The following is an 18,775-nucleotide window of genomic DNA, read 5'->3' as shown; positions in this document are numbered from 1 at the left end:
TGCAAACCGGTTGTGCTGTCAAACAGCTTTGTATCTTTGCATGAATCACTCCTGTATGTTTCCATTGTTTTTGATGGAGGTCTACCGTAGCTATCACTTGTGAGCTGTACCAGTTCATCCTACTGTATTTTGGATACAGTGCTTCATCTGCTCATCCATTGGATGCATCAGAGAGTAAAGCAATGAACCCTATTGAAAATCACAGTTGGACATTATCTGAACTATCAGGTCAGAATATGGACATGACTACTTTTTCTGCTATATTTTGGCAATGTGATTTTTTTTTTTATGAGGCCACATGGTGACACTTGTTAACGTACCTACAGCTTTGTTGCAAACTGGTGAAATTTCCATATGCAAAGTTTGCATTCTTTGTTTGTCTACACTGTGCTGCAGACACTCAAATATCACACCATACACTATGAAATTTGTTTGCCCAGAGATTGTTCACTTCATAAAAATGACTGTCTTATTGTAAAGCTCATGTTCACACACAATGAGATCTCATTACAAAGCTGCAAACTATTGTGTCCAAACAATAGTGTGGACAATGGACAATGTAAAGCTGGCAATGAATATATCGCTAACTGAAGTGTCCCACTGGTCAGTCACATAAATCACATATGCAAACTTTCTGCAATAAATCTAAACCTACTTAGCTGATTCATGCATTTATTTGGGGTACTGAGCCTTGATGTTAAATTGTAAGCTGGTGGTGGTTTCAACAATTCCCATGGTTGCTGGATTCACAGAGGACATGATAACGTCCGTGTGCAGATGAAGAATGTGGGAAGAAAAGAAGACAGTTTCTGGACAAGAAGTCTGAGCGGATTCCACCTCTTCCCACAGTAGATTCATGAACTAAAAACAACAGTCATCCTATAATAGGGAGGGTTAGAGGTGTGGACACCTGGAGATGTGCTTAATATCAATTCTTCATACCTATAAATGTTTGCTTACACTGCTTTCTCAGTCAACTCAAATATGTTTGCATTTTTAGGATGCAGAGTTTGGTATTTGATGGATTTTGCCCTTTTTTGGACATTGGGCAGGTAGTGCTTTGAATGAATCGATCAAACTGGACCTCATATTTTCAATAGGGTTCATACTATACTTCCTGATTTTTTGAGAAAATGTTTTGAAGCTTTGCTCATCTTTGCCTCTTTTCATTGCACAAAGTACATTTTGCTTTATCTCAAATGAAAGCAGAAGAGCATGCAAGGGTTGTTCTTACACCTCATTTATTAGAAACATTGTCCATTCTCTGTGATGTGTTCCGGAAGCTATGAGCTTCAGCTTTGTGCATTGAAAAGATGTGAAGATTGCATGCTACAAATGAAGGTTGAGAAGGCAGTGTAAACCATTGATGAAAATGAGTCAAAATGGGAGCCCTCTCTCTGTGTTACACAGGTTTTCAACACTGTGATTTATAATAGTATTACAAATAATTAAAATCTTTACTCTACATCTAAGGTATACAGATGAGTGAATTGGGGCAAAAATGATAACACTAGCACCTAACTGTTGTAGATTTCCTTTCTTATCTTATTTTGACTCATGGCATTCAGTGCATGACTTCATGTTATTGCTTTGTGGCAATTAAAAGCACATTCTCTCCAGCTGCTCACACCTTTGGCAATATCACAGATACATATTTACATTTGTCTTGCAGACAGAAATTATGTGCAGGAAGACTCTTGTTTACCTGACCAGACCAGTATACATGGGGATTTGGCAGACACAGCCCCTTTGGCTCATGATGATCTAGGCTGCCCCATCAGAAGAGACAGGCTTTACCAACAAGATGACATGGGGGCTACAGCCAAACCTCTGTCTGGACCACCTGTTTCTCCAAGCCTCTTCAGATCACCAAGATCTAGTGCCCCAGAACGACCGTCACCAAAAGCCATCCAGGCCAGTATCAAAGAGTCAGCTACCTTGGCTGCAGCTATCAGCATGCAGTGGAAGGAAGAGGTCTCGGCCATGCGTCGAGAGCTTGCTGATCTCAGGAGGGACCTTTGTAAAGAGCTCCGTGCTTTCAACAGTAATTTCAATACGTTCACGCAGCATTACAACACATGGTCTCCTCAGGGTGGCCACATGACAGGTGGAGCTGGGGTAGGTTTAGGAGGAGGGGTTGAATCTGGGACAGGAGCAAGGGCAGGGACAGGTGGAAGGGCAGGTACAGGGGCAGGAGCAGGGGTAGGGGTATGGACAGGGGTAGGGGCAGAGACAGGTGCAGGTGCAGGTGAAGGTGCAGGAGCAGCAGGGGCAGAAGGACTCAGAACCTCTTCAGTAGATAGAGGCACTGGGGGAGCTCGAGAAAAGAGACCCCAAGTATCCAAAGTGTCTGTGGGCACCCAGGCCAGAAGCAAGGTCCTCGTTCGTCAGAGCACTGCAGATGCTGCGGTCAATTGTCCAGAAGAGAATGAGGAAAAGAAAAGTGCCCGTCGAAATCTGCCAAAACAGCTCTCAATGGACCCAAGCATTCTTGCCTGTCCACAGTCAATGTATGTAGAGAGTGCCATACCACTTACTCTGGATCCAATACTTCCAGGCTCTGTTAGAACAGTCCAACTGGAGCCGTTTGACTTGACTGCTTTGCCCTCCAGAGATAAACCACAACCAAAACCAGACGTACCAGACCATGCAATTTTAAATCCAACTGACATTGTCATTAATGATCCAGTTACAACTCATGGTGCAGTGCCACTTCTGTCAGAAACAACCCCTGAAAGCCTTCAGGATTCAGGCACAGTGGAACAAGAAATACCAATCACCTCTGAACTTACAAATATAAACCCAGCTAGTGAGTCCCATTCAGATACTGAACCATCTCATCCTGATGTCATGGCATCCCCAGATATAGAACTAATTGAAAGAAATAAGATACAGCTACCATATCCAGTCCCTGTTGTTACTGTGTCTCCACCAGAGGAATATGAATATGGTATCATGTCAGATTCAGAGTCTACAGATCCTAACAATGTGGACCAGCCAGATCCAGTATTTGAAGATCCCACTACTGTATATTCAGGATTAGAAGATCCTGCCGAATCAACAGAACCCGAACCAAAACCATCAGATGTATCTGTTGGATCTTCATCTGATGTAATGAATCCAGAGCCACTCACAACCTGTGATTACCCTTCTAATCTGGCTGCTGTTAGACTATTTAATTTAGAGAGTGACATCAGATGTCCATCCATTGTGGTGTCAGAATACCTTGACGCAGACTCTCCTGGAAGTCCAACTGACAGTGACACAAATCCAGATCCAGTTGTGGTGTCGGAATACCTTGACGCAGACTCTCCTGGAAGTCCAACTGACAGTGACACAAATCCAGATCCAGTTGTGGTGTCAGAATACCTTGACACAGACTCTCCTGGAAGTCCAACTGACAGTGACACAAATCCAGATCCCATTATCACCCTTCCAGATGATCCCCTTGACCCTCCCCCAGAGCAAATGATGCTGGTTTCAACCTTTGCTTCCATTTCAGAAGAAACTCAACCAAGCACTGAGCCAGACTCCCTAGACTCGGAGTGGCCACCCCTTCCAGAACCATTGGATAACACTTCCATATATCACGCTGATCTGGTCCACTTTGACTTAGTCATGCTGACTTCCCTAGATCAAGATGATCTTGACTCAGTATTCATGGACCCTGAACCAGAGCCATTTGACCTGAGCGACGACTCTCCTTCTAATGCTGACAATTTAGACCCACTCTTATACCAGTCAGATTGTTTACCCATATCCACTGATGACCCTGCCACGCTGTGCCCATTGGATCCTCCACAGTTAACAGAATCCATCTCTTTGGATCCAGCCATGGACAATTTCCTATCTCACTTGCCTCAGGATATTGCCTTGGAGCTACACCAAGTACCACTTTCCCAGATCACTGTTACTATATCCCCTCCTAGTTCTGTATCCCCAGATATGTCACTGGAACTGGATTTTGGACCCACAAATACAGCCTCAGATCCGCTTTCAACAGATACAGATTCATCGCTGCCAGATCTTGAAGTCACATCCTCAGTGGAAGTGGCACATGAGGAGCCAGATGATATTAAAGCAGAGACACTGCATTGTATGGCTGTATACCAGGAGTGTGAGGAACAAATGGAAGAAGAGACCCCTGGTAGTCCTGAGAGATCATCGAGTGAGAGGGCCTTTCTGTGGTGCAGGTGGCAGAAGAGGGGCCATAGACGAGAATCAATGCACCGGAGTGCAAGCGTTGAACTATGGAGTGGTAGATACGAGTACAATAGTGCAGAAATTACATATGTATCTCTCACTCTTTGAGTTCGTACCTCGTTCTCAGCAGATGAAATGTAGCCCAAAATATATATACAGCTCATGGTTTGTAGCTGCGAGCAGTGTGCAGATTTAAATATCATGTGAACATTGGCAATCAAGCAAGGACTTCCAAATTCATCAATCTGCATTGATATTGTAGGTAAAAGACCATGCGTCATGGACTGCAAAACTGTGATGAACGCTCTGATGTGGTGACTGAACAATTTCAGACACATTTACTGAAAGAAAAAACTGTGAACTCCTTTAAAACAATCACTACTAATGTGTACTTCCAGGACAAAACTGCTTACATCAGAGATGTTCAGTCAGTGGATTACATCAAAGACATTTTACGCATATTTTAAGAGACTCGTCTGGAGCTCTTGTTATAGGCTACAGAGAAGATGGCCAAATGTATGCAAGGTCCAGGCAATCCTTACTTTGCTTAACTTGTTTTGGGCTCTGTGTTTATTTTCACTCCAATGTGGAGTGAAGTAAATGTTGGCAGTTATTATATAACTACTAGGACATACTGTTTACTATGTGAGCTGCTGGGAGGACTCTGCAGTTTTAAAGACAAGGGAAATGATACTGTGGAATAGTGTTTGCACAATCGACAGAATACTGTACTCTTTATTGGTGGGAAGAAAATTATTCAAATATAATTATGAACTATAAGAGTTATGGTATGTAGCCTCATAACCTCATAGTACCTTCATGCACATACACTGGACACAGACATCATTGCTGGACAATATGTATAAATACATCTATTTAAGAAATATGGAAAAAAAAATGTGATTACATGTGTCTGATTATCTGACGACAGTAATAACAGGCCTTGTTGTGAGGTGATATTGTATTTTTTATCATGATATATCATCTTAATGCTCAGGAATCAAAGATTGAGAATGTAATACAATGGGGACATACAGTAAGTGTAATGTGATTAATTGAATCGTGTTTCTTCCTGAAAAGAGGCGTACATCCTTGTGTGGCTATTTTTCAAAACGTGACGAACACTATGTTATATTGGTGCATGACAGATGGCCTCAATATTTTGTGCATTTCATACAGGGTGCCTCACTGTACGTGTTTGGTTCTATTCATGGTTTCATTTTGATAATCAGTGCAATGAATGCATCCTACATACCATCGAAAACGCAGACTTCTGTTACCAGCATTGAACCGCTAAAGTCAGGCAAATCACAAGAAGCGTATCTGTGCTCTCTGTCCAATTAATAGGCTCTGTATAGGATCCGCCACTGGAGTCTGTGCTCTAATAAAGTGCACTGGAACAAAAAGATTCTTTCAGCTGAACATCAGTGAGCTGCCAGAGAAGGACCCTCTTCCTGTGTGTTGTTTTAAATTAAATCTGCGCAGAGCACTTTATGAAAGTTTGCTAAATTGACTGAATCTGAAAGGGTTCTCAAAGGAGAGGGAAGTTAATTAGGTTGTATTGTTTTATTCTTTTCTTTACTCTTTCTCATTTTGCTGGCATAAAAAAACGCACCAGCCTTTTCTTCCCTGGGCCGCTTACACGTTTAACTTTGCGTTCGCAAAATCTTCATATAAAAGCAGCAAATTTAACCTGTACTGCAGAGATGTTGTTTCTTCATAAGTGGTTGTCTGAGAATAAATGGCGTCAGGATTTGATCATGCAATGAGCGATACTGGTATATGATAAAAAGTTTTTTTTTTCTGCTGTGAACTCTGGAACAAAGGGAAAAGTGCTGCTGAGTAGTTGAGGAGTTTCTGCCTAATTGAAGGTTTGCAGAGTAAACTTGACATGCAAGGTGTGTTTGTAATAACACGTGATTTACTGTTATATTATTAAAAGACAAATAAGCCAATGACCTCAATGACATGGTTAACTAATGAATTGCCCTTCTTCAATTTGCATAATTTCTTGATTTGCTCTCTGTGTATATCCATTGTCATTCTTTGTGAACACATTCGTAGGAGGAACAATATCAAATAATATGATCATTTCACTTTGCCCAGCCCTTTTCACATATTGAATGGTTATAGCATCTGTTATAGCCATTGTTAGCACCCATTAAGAGCACATTTTCTTGATGTAGGACGAAACTAGGCAAAGTGAAGAAGCCAAACTGTCTAATTCAGAGGCAAAATGATTGAGTACTGACCGAGAAGCATTTTAGAAAATACTCACGAGAACATTAGAATGCATTTATTATTGATATCAGTTCTTTATATATGCCTGATTATTTTAATAAAGCTCTCTGTATTATTTCTTAAGAAATTTACAAATCTTGCATGTTAAAGAAAGTTTAAAAAAATCCTGGATTAGCCCCTTTATTAAATCCACTCTGTAGTTCATGGGATCTGCCTGGGGCCATATGCCACTCTTTTACAAAAATGGACAGACAAACAACAATGAAAACATAGTATGAATCCTAATTTATATACCGCTCTGCTAATTCCATTGATGCCTGGTCAGCTGTGAAGCCACACACATCACTGCTAATCCACAGAATATATGCAGACCCTCACTTTATTGAAGTGGTTGTTAAAAATAATTTTGGAGCAGTGTCAGAGTCAGGTTGGATGTGTGTTGACCTGTTCGCAACCTGTATGCTCAAACATGTTGAACAATAAGCAACATAAGTATGGGCATAATGATCATTCAAAGACGGAAAAAACTGTACAGGGAAATAAAATCTTTATGAATGCTTATTACTGATGGTAAATCCTAACTGCAATAGTCACTCTCTGAACCAGATGTTCATTTAACGTTGTATGTTCTTAGACTTTCTAGTCAGTGTTCTGCCCTAGTGATGCCATGTTTTAGAATAGTATTTTCTCTGTTGTGATTTTGCTGTACAACCCACGGTGCAGGATGATCCACACTGCCTGCCATCTCTCCCTGGATCCACTCTTCCTTGTGTAATGTTGATAGACTGTACTGTATGTTTGGGCAGATACGCCCATTCTTCTGAACATCCACCCCGCTCCCTTGTTTTCAGGGATCCAGTTCTGCCTCCCCTCCACCTGCAGCATTGATCGGACTCCCCAGCAAACCCCAGGTAAACCTGCTACCTGGGCCATTCTCCACTGCTCCTTCTTAGGGCACGACAAATTAGCTTCATGGAACGTGAGTTGTCCTGTAGCAAGCTGCTGTAAAAACTTGAATTTTATCAAAGGCTGTATGATTAATGGACTACAAGCTACCAACACAATAGCTGTGTCACAGTTCAGGGCCACCTCTTTTGGAAGATGGTGTGTACACAGCCCACGAAGGCCAAACCGATATTCAATGATTTGGTCTTGGGAGGACTTCCACAATTTAAGTTACCAGCTTGTCCCATCCATACCAATGTTGAAGAGTGTGCAGTTGGACACGACAAGAAAGTTTTGATGCCCCTTGTTATTTTAACATTAGCTGTTCGGTTGAATTCAAGCCTGATACAGTTGAAGTGTAAAAGTGTAAGCATCATCTCATCTCTTGCCGCTTCCATTATCTCATTGAATAAAGGTAAGGTCACATATGTGAATGCAGTGTAATGTTGCGGGTCAAAGTTCACCGAAGTTTATCTCGATGCCAACCCACACTGGAGTTTTGCTTTGCCAAGGGAAGTGATTGTTTTATGAGCGGAAGGCAGTTTGTCACTGAAGCTGTTGAATCCGGGGACTGATTGGCCTTTGAAGGCTCCACCCATAGCCATCATTTCATGGGTGTGAAAGTACTAGTTATTTAATATTTGTCTGCCATATTTTGAGGATTCTTCGAAATGGAACAGCCTAGTGTTCAAGCCTCAGGATATGGCCCCTGAATTGGGACACAACTGATGTGATACTTTTATTTGCAAATGGCGGACCTCTGTATTGGTGCAACTTGACCAGTTGTCAGTATCTTCCCCCGAGTTCTTTGTTGATTCATGAAGCACTTGACCCTACAGTAGCTGGATTGACTGGAAAACACAGTTGCTCCACTGCAGCTAAATCACCTGGCTCTTTTGATTGAGGGAGAGACCACAGTCTTGACAGACTCTCAATTGTTGAGAGTGCCTCCTCTGTTGTTGCCTGACATATTTACGATTGCATCACATTTTCAAACCTGCCCTTTCTCAAAAATCCGGCAGCAGAACATGAGCACAGACCCGCATGTACACATCAACCTCTGAATGCTTCTATTATTAGCTTCCATCTGGTGTTTTAGTGATCCATCTAGTTGACAAGAAGCCAGTTTGTTTTTCTTAAAAGGGTTAGGGTTAGGACCACAGGGACATGCATCTCCGGTGTGACGTGCAGATGCTGCTCAGCGTGCCACCAGGAGCTTAAGCAGAGATTTGCTCCCTAACAGACGGCAGCAGCCATTACGTAAAGACAGAGTCGGCAGTGTGACTTTCATAAACAGCAGGACGACATCAGAGGCAATAGAGGCAAGCCCAAAAAAAAGGAAAACTAGCTATGAAGTGACTATATTTGCTGCAGCTGGGTTGGTTGTTCTCAGGGTTCCATTTCAACGCAACTTTTAAACTTCAACAAACTCACTTGCACTCACGTAGTCTTGTTTTTACTCTCTATTGTTTCTATTTTTATATTAATTTCTTTATTGTTTCTGTGTGCAACACGGTGACGGCGCCAATAATTGATCTCACCATCCATCTTCCGTTCCTCCCCTCCCTCCCTTGATCTCATCATTTGCATATCCTTAAAAGCCTGCTGCAAAACAAACTCTGCTGCATTTACAGTGATAAATCCAATCGGGGAGAAAGACTCTTAATGACACGTCACTCAACTGCACTCTGCCATCCCCCCCTTTGCCAGCCCCACCCTCATGTTAGCATAGAAGCCAGTTCCTGATAGATAGAGAGGTCCTAACAGAGATGGAGTGGTGGAATCACTACCTTTGTGTCTTGCGTTAATCAACACAGGCACAGTCTGTGTGTGTGTGTGTATGTGAGGGAGAGATTAAGTCGACTATTTGCACCAGGTACATTTAGCAACCTCTGAGCAACCTCTCATTCAAACTTCCCCTGCACACAAGGAGACATTTTGTTCATCTTGCTGTCAGGGAGATGTTTGGTACATCTGCAGTTGTAGGTGTTGTTTTCTTGCATGCTACAGAGTATCATATTTGGGGGTTTCCCTCTACTGCACTTGTACTCCGTTTACTACTTGTTCTACCTTGGCCCAGACTTCATGTGCGAATTAATTTCAGGTTAATTTTGTTGAGGAATATGCACAATGTGAGCAAAATATGAAACACTGGTTCACAAACATTTTTACATCAAGCATCCTCTGATAGCCAAAAATGTTCTTGGTGAGTTTGGCAACTGAACACGCTCTGGGGAAGCCAATGTTAACCCACAGTGACATCACACATTGGTTTTCGAACTGCCCATCTGAAACCTTGAGTTTGGCATTTTGGCCGACGCCATCTTGGTTTTTTAAAAGCACAAGTAACCATATTTGGCAGTAGACACCTGCGATCTGCACCCATTGGATGCTACTAGGTGTCAATGACACAGTATTTTTGCCCCAATACATATCTATTTGACTCTAAATGGGACCATATTTTATATATGGAACATGATGCTGAACTGAAGACTTGAAACTAGTGATTAAAACCATAAACTCTGTATGAAAATGTTTACTAACGTTATAAATGATGAGAAGTATGGTCATTTTCTATATATGCAACAAATTGTAACCAGCTGAGTAGCATTCTGCTGTCCATTTTAGAGAATACATGTTTCAGGCACTTTCAGGCATTGGCTTCACTTTCCTGAGTGTACGTCCATTTTTATAAAGAGTCTTTATATTGTCTTTGGTTGTGACATGATGATTCTAATTGGATTTTATTGACGTGACAAAAAGGACAAGAATCTTATTTTTCTTTTAATTTCTCATGACATATGGCAAGAGAGCAAGATCATCTTTGACATATTTCAGATTTGACAGACAAATTTGTTTGGAGAGCGCTATTCTTTCTGACAATCTTTTACTTCACTTGTCAGTTTTCTAATGGAATTCATCTGAATACTGGTCGCTTTGCTACCTTCAAAACAAGCCAATTGATCCTTCATAAATCTGATTAATTCAACCTTAGATGTGTGACATGTTTCCCACTCCCCCGAGTCAAGAGTTGTCTGAACTGACGAGTATGTCTTGCAATATTACATCGACCAGTTTGACAACCAGTTTGTGGGCATGGAGGTGGAGGAGAGAGCACCTCCACCTGTACCAGAGGATCAATCAGTGCAGCTAAGGGCTGTTAGCTGATCGATCCTCATGTTTAAAAGGCAGCAGCAGAGCTGCCAGAGAGAGACACAGGGACGCGCATGGGAAGGAGAGAAGCACGACAGACGCATAGAAAAGATTGAGCTGAGCTACCAGGCCAGCATGAAATAGCTCGACCCTTTAAGTTGAGTTGAGTTTGAATTTATGTTTGGTGAAAAGAAAATAAAGAATATTAAAAAGTGATTGGTTCGTCTCTGGCTGCTCTGGGAAGACCCTGGTGGCGATGTCTATTACCACACAGTTATACAAAGTTCATGAAATGAAGTTTAGACTTTGACATATTTATATTTGCAACAGATCTTCGGAGTTCTTCAAATTGAAAGACAAATTGCATCGTTTGTATTTGTCCTTCAGAACAACAAACAAAGCATTTTCTGATTTGATGCTCTTGTACCAACAGGACAAAGATATTTCCATGTTTGCTGTGGATTGCCTGCTGAATTAATGTGCACAAATACAAAGAATGAGAAGCACACACTGCTTTGCTTGAAGATTCAACTCTCCCTTACTGCCAACATTACTGCAACAACCCGCTGGTGTAGATACATGCTGCACAACATCAGGAGAATAGGTTCTAGTCCAGGCTCTGGTCATCTCACGCCTAGACTACTGCAACTCCTTCCTGACTGGTCTACCCGCTAGTGCTATCCGACCACTGCAGCTCACCCACAATGCAGCAGCTCGACTGGTCTTTAACTTACCCAAATTAACTCCCACTACTCCACTCCTCCGGTCCCTTCATTGGTTACCAGTGGCTGCCCACATCCGTTTCAAAACACTAGTACTTGCGTACCGTGCTGTGAATGGATCGGGTCCAGTTTTCATCCAGGAAATGGTCAAACCATACACCCCAGCCCATCCACTCTGCATCTGCCAGTCGACTTGCTGCTCCCTCACTGTGAGCAAACCACCAAACAAAATCACAACTATTTGCTATTTCATTGCACTTACTTACTTGATTCTTGTTGTTCTGGGTTTGATCCCTCATGGTCGATGCACTTCTTGTAAGTTGCTTTGGATAAAAGCTAAATGAAATGAAATGTAAAAGATTAACACAATTATATTGATCAATAGGGGATACAGCTCAGCAAATTGGTGAGAATCGATTAACCCAAGTAATACAGTGTTGTACTGAAGCTTTGTTGTATTCATGAAGAAATTAGATGCACAGAGATTGGCTAAAATCTTTGCTGGAAAAAGAACCAGTTTTTTTCTTCCACAAACCCTAAGACCAAATGTAAGTAATGCACATGTTTGAGGTAATGTTTGATAAGACACAGTAAACCATGGACTTAGACCTTTTCTATAACCTTCTAACCATAGATACGGACTATAAACTATATTTCTAAATTTCATTCCACATCACCTGATGAGTTGTCCTCTAGGAAGGTTTTGCATTTTGTCTTATTTAAATGATAAATTAACATCTGTCACATTTTCCACTACAAATCACCACTGCTAATGTGAAACCATTTTCTGATCTGACACAGTTATAAGCAAGGTTGGTACATGCAAAGTACATGTTTAAGAAAGCTCCTGAAACTCCTGAAACACTACTTCTGTATCATTGTGATGTCACATGATGTCACAATGTATCATATTTGCATTACACAGTCCAAGCAGCAAGTCTGGCACAGCCCCTAACAAAGCCAAGTAAAGCAAGAGAGGATGCAAACATGTCCTACTCACGCTGGAAGCAGTTGTCCAATCACAACAGAGTGGACCAGCTGGTCAATCAAGACAGACTGGGCTTTATCGGGAGGGGGGGGGCTTAAAAAGACAGGAGCTAAAACCAAGTATTTCAGACAGAGGCTGAAAAGAGGAGCTGCAGCAATGGACAGTTTGAGGAAAGTGATTCTGTTTTTGTGTCTAAACCAGACCTGCAACCAGATGCATTAACGTCTTACCCTGTCGCGGACTTTAATTGTTAATACTCGTTTCCCCCGAAACCTGTGCAGTGCATTAAATCTGTCAAGCTAAGGAGAGTCAACGAACCCAAAAATCATGTCAAAATCTTAACCTAAACTTGCCTGGTCTGTCGGGCTTGGTTTGGGTCGGGTCGGGTATCCATAGTCTTAACACACAAACGTGGATCACGTCACGTGGATTTATATTTTTTGGAGGCTTTTGTGCACTAATGCCTCTAATTTTCATTTTGTTCATGTCACAGTGGTGCATTTATCACAGAACGTTGTTCAGTGAGTGAGTGAGCAGGTTGAATAAATGCTGAGAAGGGCACAGGAATAATGACTCCCCCATGCTCCACTGGCTGGAGCTAATAATAGCTCTATTTTGGTCGTTCTGCTGAATCATGCCCCCTGAATGGGTCATCTCTCTCTCCTCCTGATCTCTCCTCTCTCTCCTCCACACACAAACACAAAATCCCTCCCCCTCGCTATTCCTGTCTGCACAGATCCGCCCTCCTTCCCACTCTTTCTCTCTCTCTTACCTCTGCATTTCTGTGCTCTCTCACCTCATCTACCCCACTAATGCATCCCCTCATCTATGAGGAAGCAAATTTTCTGAATGGACGGCAGTGTGCGTCATTTAGCACCCGGAGCAGCAGAATGCTTTACATAGACCAGACGTCTCTAACTATTTATAAACAGACAGAGATGGGCTAATAGATGTTTGAGGTGAAGCTCAGGGTTTTGTTTTGATCCAAACGGATGCTCTTTCAAAAATGGGTTGCAAACAAAAGAAAATACATCCCTATGTTTTCTCTGTAATTGTGTTGTTCAGGCTACAATTCAATTAGAGTGAAATGCTATTAATTCAATGCCCTAACTTCTTGCAGCTCATTAGAACTCAAAGTAGACCATTTTCAGTCTCATAAGGACTTCCTTAATTGCCTTGTGTGATGTAAGCATTTGTAAGACAGGAACGGAAGCAGAGTTCAACAGCGTTCACCTCTCTGTCAGGGAAAAGGATAACCCATAACTTAACCCGCAGCGTGACTCACTGTTATTCTTCCCCCCCTCTCTTTCTCTCTCTCTTCTTGGCTCAGAGTAACCTGGCACACTCTCAGCTTTGATCGCAACATTTGAAACACAGCTTTCACCTCAGATGTTTCGGCCGGTAACCCACGCCGAGCGAGCTTTCCTCTCAAAGCCTGGCTCTGAAAATAAAGACGCGTCAAAGCCTAGAAGGCATCCGTGACCCGTTCCTCAATCCACCTCTCTGCGGATTAGGTCCATATTCTCATTTGCACTTGAAAGGGAGTAATCTCCCCTCTGTCTGCCATTAAATGGACGGAATAAGAAGATGAGAGTTGTCAGCCATGCTCGGGCGTCACAAGCACTGTTGATTACTTCTAGTTTTTCTCTATCGTCCACGTCTGATGAGAGTCTCGTGTCCCGAATGCTTTGATGTTCTCTCTTACTTTATAGACTTTACTCCATTATTTATCTGTCCTTGCCCTTTGTTCTCACTGACAGAGAACAAAAGAGGAAAGAGGTTTCTGCAGCGGACTAGTGAAGAGGCAAAACACACCTCTCAAACACAAAGTACTCACTCAGCCCCCGAGCTCAGATCAACAACATGATCGGGAACAATAGAGAATTTTAAATGATGAACTCACCTTTTATTATGTGCCATAAGTTAATACTTACACACAGAAACAAATAGTGTTTTCGCTTCATGTCCCAACATCATATTCACCATCCTCTATCAGCTCGAATGAGGTCATTAATTAATGATGGTGCATTCATTAAGCAGTAATATGGAGTGATAGAGAAATATTTATCCCAGTCATCTTTTCTTGTAACAGCTGATGATGTCTGTACTGCATATTATGGGATGCAACATATTTTGGAATAACAACACACAGTTTGTGTCATGGTGAAGGGAAATCATGGTGAAAGGAAAAACATGTTAAATAATCAGCTGGTGGAGCTGAATTTACCAAATGAATCTGCTGATGTTCCATGATTTTATCATTTCAACCAACAAGTGTGATTCTTCTCCAAACTGTTGAAACACATCACTGAGTCACACCAGCATTTCCCCTATAATAGGCCTTAACTTAAAATTTTTACAACAAAATGAAATGTTTCCCAAAACTTCCATACATGATGTTTAGGTGAAACATTCTGCAATCAAAGGAAGACAAATGCAACAATAGACCATACCCACTGTGTTCATGATGTGTTTGTAAAGGTCAGAGGTCACAGCTTATTTTTATGCAATTAAATATTTCGGGAATTGTTTTTAATGAGATTGAAGTTTTTTGCTCGCTGCTGTGTGTTTCTCGTGATGCTCTGTGCACCTCACAGTTTGGGGTTTTATTGGTGACTATCACTGAGCCTGTCTCAGGGACATGGCACACTTACACTTTACAATATGTTCCTTTGTTACGATTAATACGGGTACGGACTTCTGAGTCGATTCCAAAAATAACTTTCTGCTTGTGTAAAACTAACTTGAGCATAAATGTGTGTTAATCCGCAGCAAATGTGCAGTCACTCTCATTACAGGTGCTTTAAACTCTTGTTTAATTGGCTTAAGAAAAATTACTAAAACCTTTAATCTGCAAAATCTACTGTCACAAATCAAGGCTGTTTTGTTACTTGTCTTTAATCAGAGTGTCTTTCCTCATTTTCCAGCCATCACCTACACACCCAACTACAAGAAGACCCCCCCTCCGGTCCCCCCGCGCACCACCTCCAAACCCCTCATCTCCATCACAGCCCAGAGCAGCACCGAGTCCACCCAGGACGCGTACCACGATGGGAGGCACCCTCACGGTGGGATGTGGGCCCCTGACGGTCTCAGCCTGGGGCTTAGTCCAGGCCGGGGTCTCTACAACTCCACCGACAGCCTGGACAGCGCTAAAGCTGTGACCATAGCCATGGAGGCAGCCGGGGTCATGGTGGGAAAGAGACACCCGTCCACAGACAGCCACAGCTCTGTGCTCACCTGCGACAAGGCCATCCTGGTGTCCAAGGCCGAGGAGTACCTGAAGACACCTCGATCGTCTATAGGGATACAGGTTAGTCTCTGCACGGAGGCTACATCCTCACTGCTACGTTGCAGTTGTTGAAAATGATGATGCTGAAAAGTTTTATGATTCACACCTTATTGGCTCACCTGAAAACGCATATCACGTGACAACTCACGTACGCTGGGCACACACATACATGTGGGTGCCAATGTAAACAGGAAGGCACGCGTGTCAAGCGGGACACAGGTATTGACGTGGATAGTTTGTCCCCTTAAGCATGTGAGCAGTTATCACCAGGATCAGCAACGCTTGTAATTGATAATCCATGATGCTTTCTACACTGGTAGCTGTGGCTGATGCAGGCTGTTTTCTCCTGGAAGGGGGGTCATGTGATAGAAGCCTGACGAAGCGGTGAAGGCCACCAGGTGACCAAAAGACCCAGTCAGCAAGTGGTTGTGAGAGTCTACGTAATACTTTCCAACTTTTTCCTGTTCCTGCCCGTCCAGACTAAAATGCAGCCTCAGAGTTTTCAAGCTAAAATGAGGCCAGCAGCGTCTCCAAACCTCTCCGTTTTAGCGGCTCTGACACTCCAGAGCAGTGTGGACGCCAGGCGTATTTGTTGATGCTTGTGTATGATCCCACATGAGACTACAGGAGCACTAAACACAAACCTGTGTGTGGTTGTGTAATGATGTGATACTCACACACACATACATTCAGCTCAGAGACAGTGCTCTCGTTTCAGCCGCTAAAAATAGCAAGAATGACTCATATCACTGCAATCCATCATTTAAGATTCAACTCGTGCTGGAGAAGGTTTTAGTGAATATAGTTCACACCACGGTTCATTCACTCCTACTCCACTTACACCACCTGTGTCTTCTCCTATCCAGTCTCATTCTTGCTTCCTCTCTCACCTCCTCTATTCCTCTTCCCTCGCTTCTTCATGTCTCTCTCCACCTCCCACACTCTGTGATCCTACCTTGGGTTTGTCCTTGTCATTCTTTGATATTATATGAGTCTCCAGTGTTGTTGATCTCATGTTACGGTCTAAAGGTCACAGAATAGAGAGACTGGAGTCTGTGGCAACTCACATCATCAATTCAGGGCCATTTATAGTATTATAGCAAAGCAGAACGTCGAAGTTATCCTCTGAATTTGAGTCTTTAAAAGTCATTCTCTGTCTCCTCTTCATTTCCCTTCCTCTATACTCACTCAATTTTTCTTCTCTTTCCCACGCATAAATCTATACATTCTCACGCTCGCTCACTTCTCTGCTGACTGTCCAATTTTCTTAGACAGGTGCAAAGGTGAACTCGAGAACCTTTCAGATGTTTGAGGGGAGAAAGAAAGCCGACCACTTCATTAATCTCATCCTGGGAGTGTTTGAATGTCGCGGGTTACTGTAGAATAAATCAAGCACACCTTAAAGGGTAATTGCTGTGGGGTTTTTCTTTTTTTCAGCCGGTGTTAAGAAAGTTGGCTGTTGGCTGGAGAATCGGTCTAACACCCAAATTACACCAAAGCCGCAGACTGTCAGATGTTGGCATTGAGGAGTCGGCCAGCAAATAAGTGATTCCAAGAAAGTCAATTGATCCAGTAACACTCGCTGCCTTGTATCACATTAGGGAGGGTCCAGTACCACGTTTCACCCCCAAGACCTTACATTTCTCTATTACGTGGAAATGTAAGTAATTAAAAAATGGCATCCAACAGATTAGTTCTTAAACTTTAATACTGCTGTGACTGGAGAACTTTAGAATGAAAAGAAAAACTCAACTTCAGCACAGGACACAGACTCTATACTGATGAAAAATAAAGTGCAGGATTCAACAGAAATGTGTAAAAGTCAAACTCTGCAGGGAGCATCACTGGGCCTGGAGATATTTTCACACCTCATATATATATATATATATATATATATATATATATCCTGCGGTTGGTCACCAGATTCAAACTCTGGGTAGGTTAATATTTTTACAGCTTGTCCAGCCGTCAACCCTAAACTGTTAAAAATGATTTGTTTCTTACCCCATCACTTGCTTTGCTTGTCTTCAGAAGATATTTGTTTGGCACCTCTTAAACTCAGGCTTTCCCAAAATAATTAGAGTAATCAACCTTGAAAACCATACACAATACTTAAATTCAAAGTGCAACTAAGGTAAAGTAAATATATTTTAATAAGCCTCCTTCTCTCGACTAAACAGCGGAGTGTTTGCACAAAAAACCATTAAACCCCTGAGCAGAGGCTGCATGATTGTAGTGTATACGTGATCCATTTTTAAATCAACGGAAAGGTTTCACAGTTACCAGGTTACATTCATTTCCTGCCTCATGTAAACAAGCAAATCTCCTACTCATCGAGTTTTCATTAATTTTCTCACTGTCTTACTTCACCAATCATTTAATGAGCAGGTAACTCTTACATCTGTCTCTTCAGTCCCTCACTCACACAATATACCTTGAGTCTGTTTCCTGTGAATGAGGCTCAGCATCACTGATCATTATCAATAGCAGGACTGCCACATCAAAACCACATGGGTAAAACACAGTTAATGCACCATCAGGAAGCTTTTGATAAGTGACTAAATAGGGATAGCTCACCCAAAAATGAAAATTCACTCGTTATCTACTGACCACTACGATGATGGAGAGGTTCACAAAATACTTTTGGAGTTTCAGGGGTAAACAGCACAGCAGCTAAATCAAAAACAATTGAAGTAACTGGGGACTACTTCTTTAAATATAAAAAAACGACCTATTGTTTTTTTTTTTCATTTTCGGTTGAACTATCCCTTTAAATGGTTTTGTCAATGAGGTAGAGGAGGATTTGATTCTAGTCATGAGGTGCAGTGGTTGGTATCGTAGCCTCACAGCGATAAAGTTTGGGGCAGGGGTCTTTCTGTTTGGAGTTTGCATGTTCTGTGTATGTGTGGGTTTTTCCCTCCCACAGTCCAAAGACGCGCAGGTTGGGGTTGGTTTGATTTAAGATTCTAAATTGACCGGAGGAATTCGTTTAGTAGATGATGAATCACTGATTCAGAAAATAATTATTTGGGGTTGACAGACTCAGACACTTTTCTACAAACAATGTAGCATTAAGTGCTTTAAGGAATATAAACAATAAAAACAATCTCCACCCCATTCCATGCACATAATAAAGCAATATGAACAGGAACAGAGGAAACTTGTAAATCTGATAAATTTGAAATGAGGAAACCAAAGGCTGGTAAATAAAGATAGATAAAATAATCAAAT

General features: G+C 42.0%; 1 protein-coding gene across 10 annotated transcripts in view; it reads left to right on the top strand.

Moving 5' to 3' along the window:
- Positions 1-18,775, top strand: part of dlgap2a (discs, large (Drosophila) homolog-associated protein 2a) — a 167,091-nt gene that overhangs the window by 134,416 nt on the left and 13,900 nt on the right. For 3 of the 10 annotated variants that reach the window (XM_069535793.1, XM_069535791.1, XM_020084789.2), the window contains 2 exons: positions 7,296-7,355; positions 15,180-15,565. In XM_069535793.1, the coding sequence (XP_069391894.1) occupies positions 7,296-7,355; positions 15,180-15,565 (446 nt within the window). Of the gene's footprint in view, positions 1-1,672; positions 7,273-7,295; positions 7,356-15,179; positions 15,566-18,775 lie in introns of those variants that run through there. The other 7 variants (XM_069535794.1, XM_069535795.1, XM_069535792.1 and 4 more) reach the window with 4 other exon arrangements.

The sequence above is a fragment of the Paralichthys olivaceus genome, chromosome 12 (assembly GCF_024713975.1).
Source record: "Paralichthys olivaceus isolate ysfri-2021 chromosome 12, ASM2471397v2, whole genome shotgun sequence".
NCBI classification, from domain to species: domain Eukaryota; kingdom Metazoa; phylum Chordata; class Actinopteri; order Pleuronectiformes; family Paralichthyidae; genus Paralichthys; species Paralichthys olivaceus.
The sequence above is the reverse complement of the archived record's forward strand: the minus strand, read 5'-3'. Positions and strand labels throughout refer to the sequence as shown.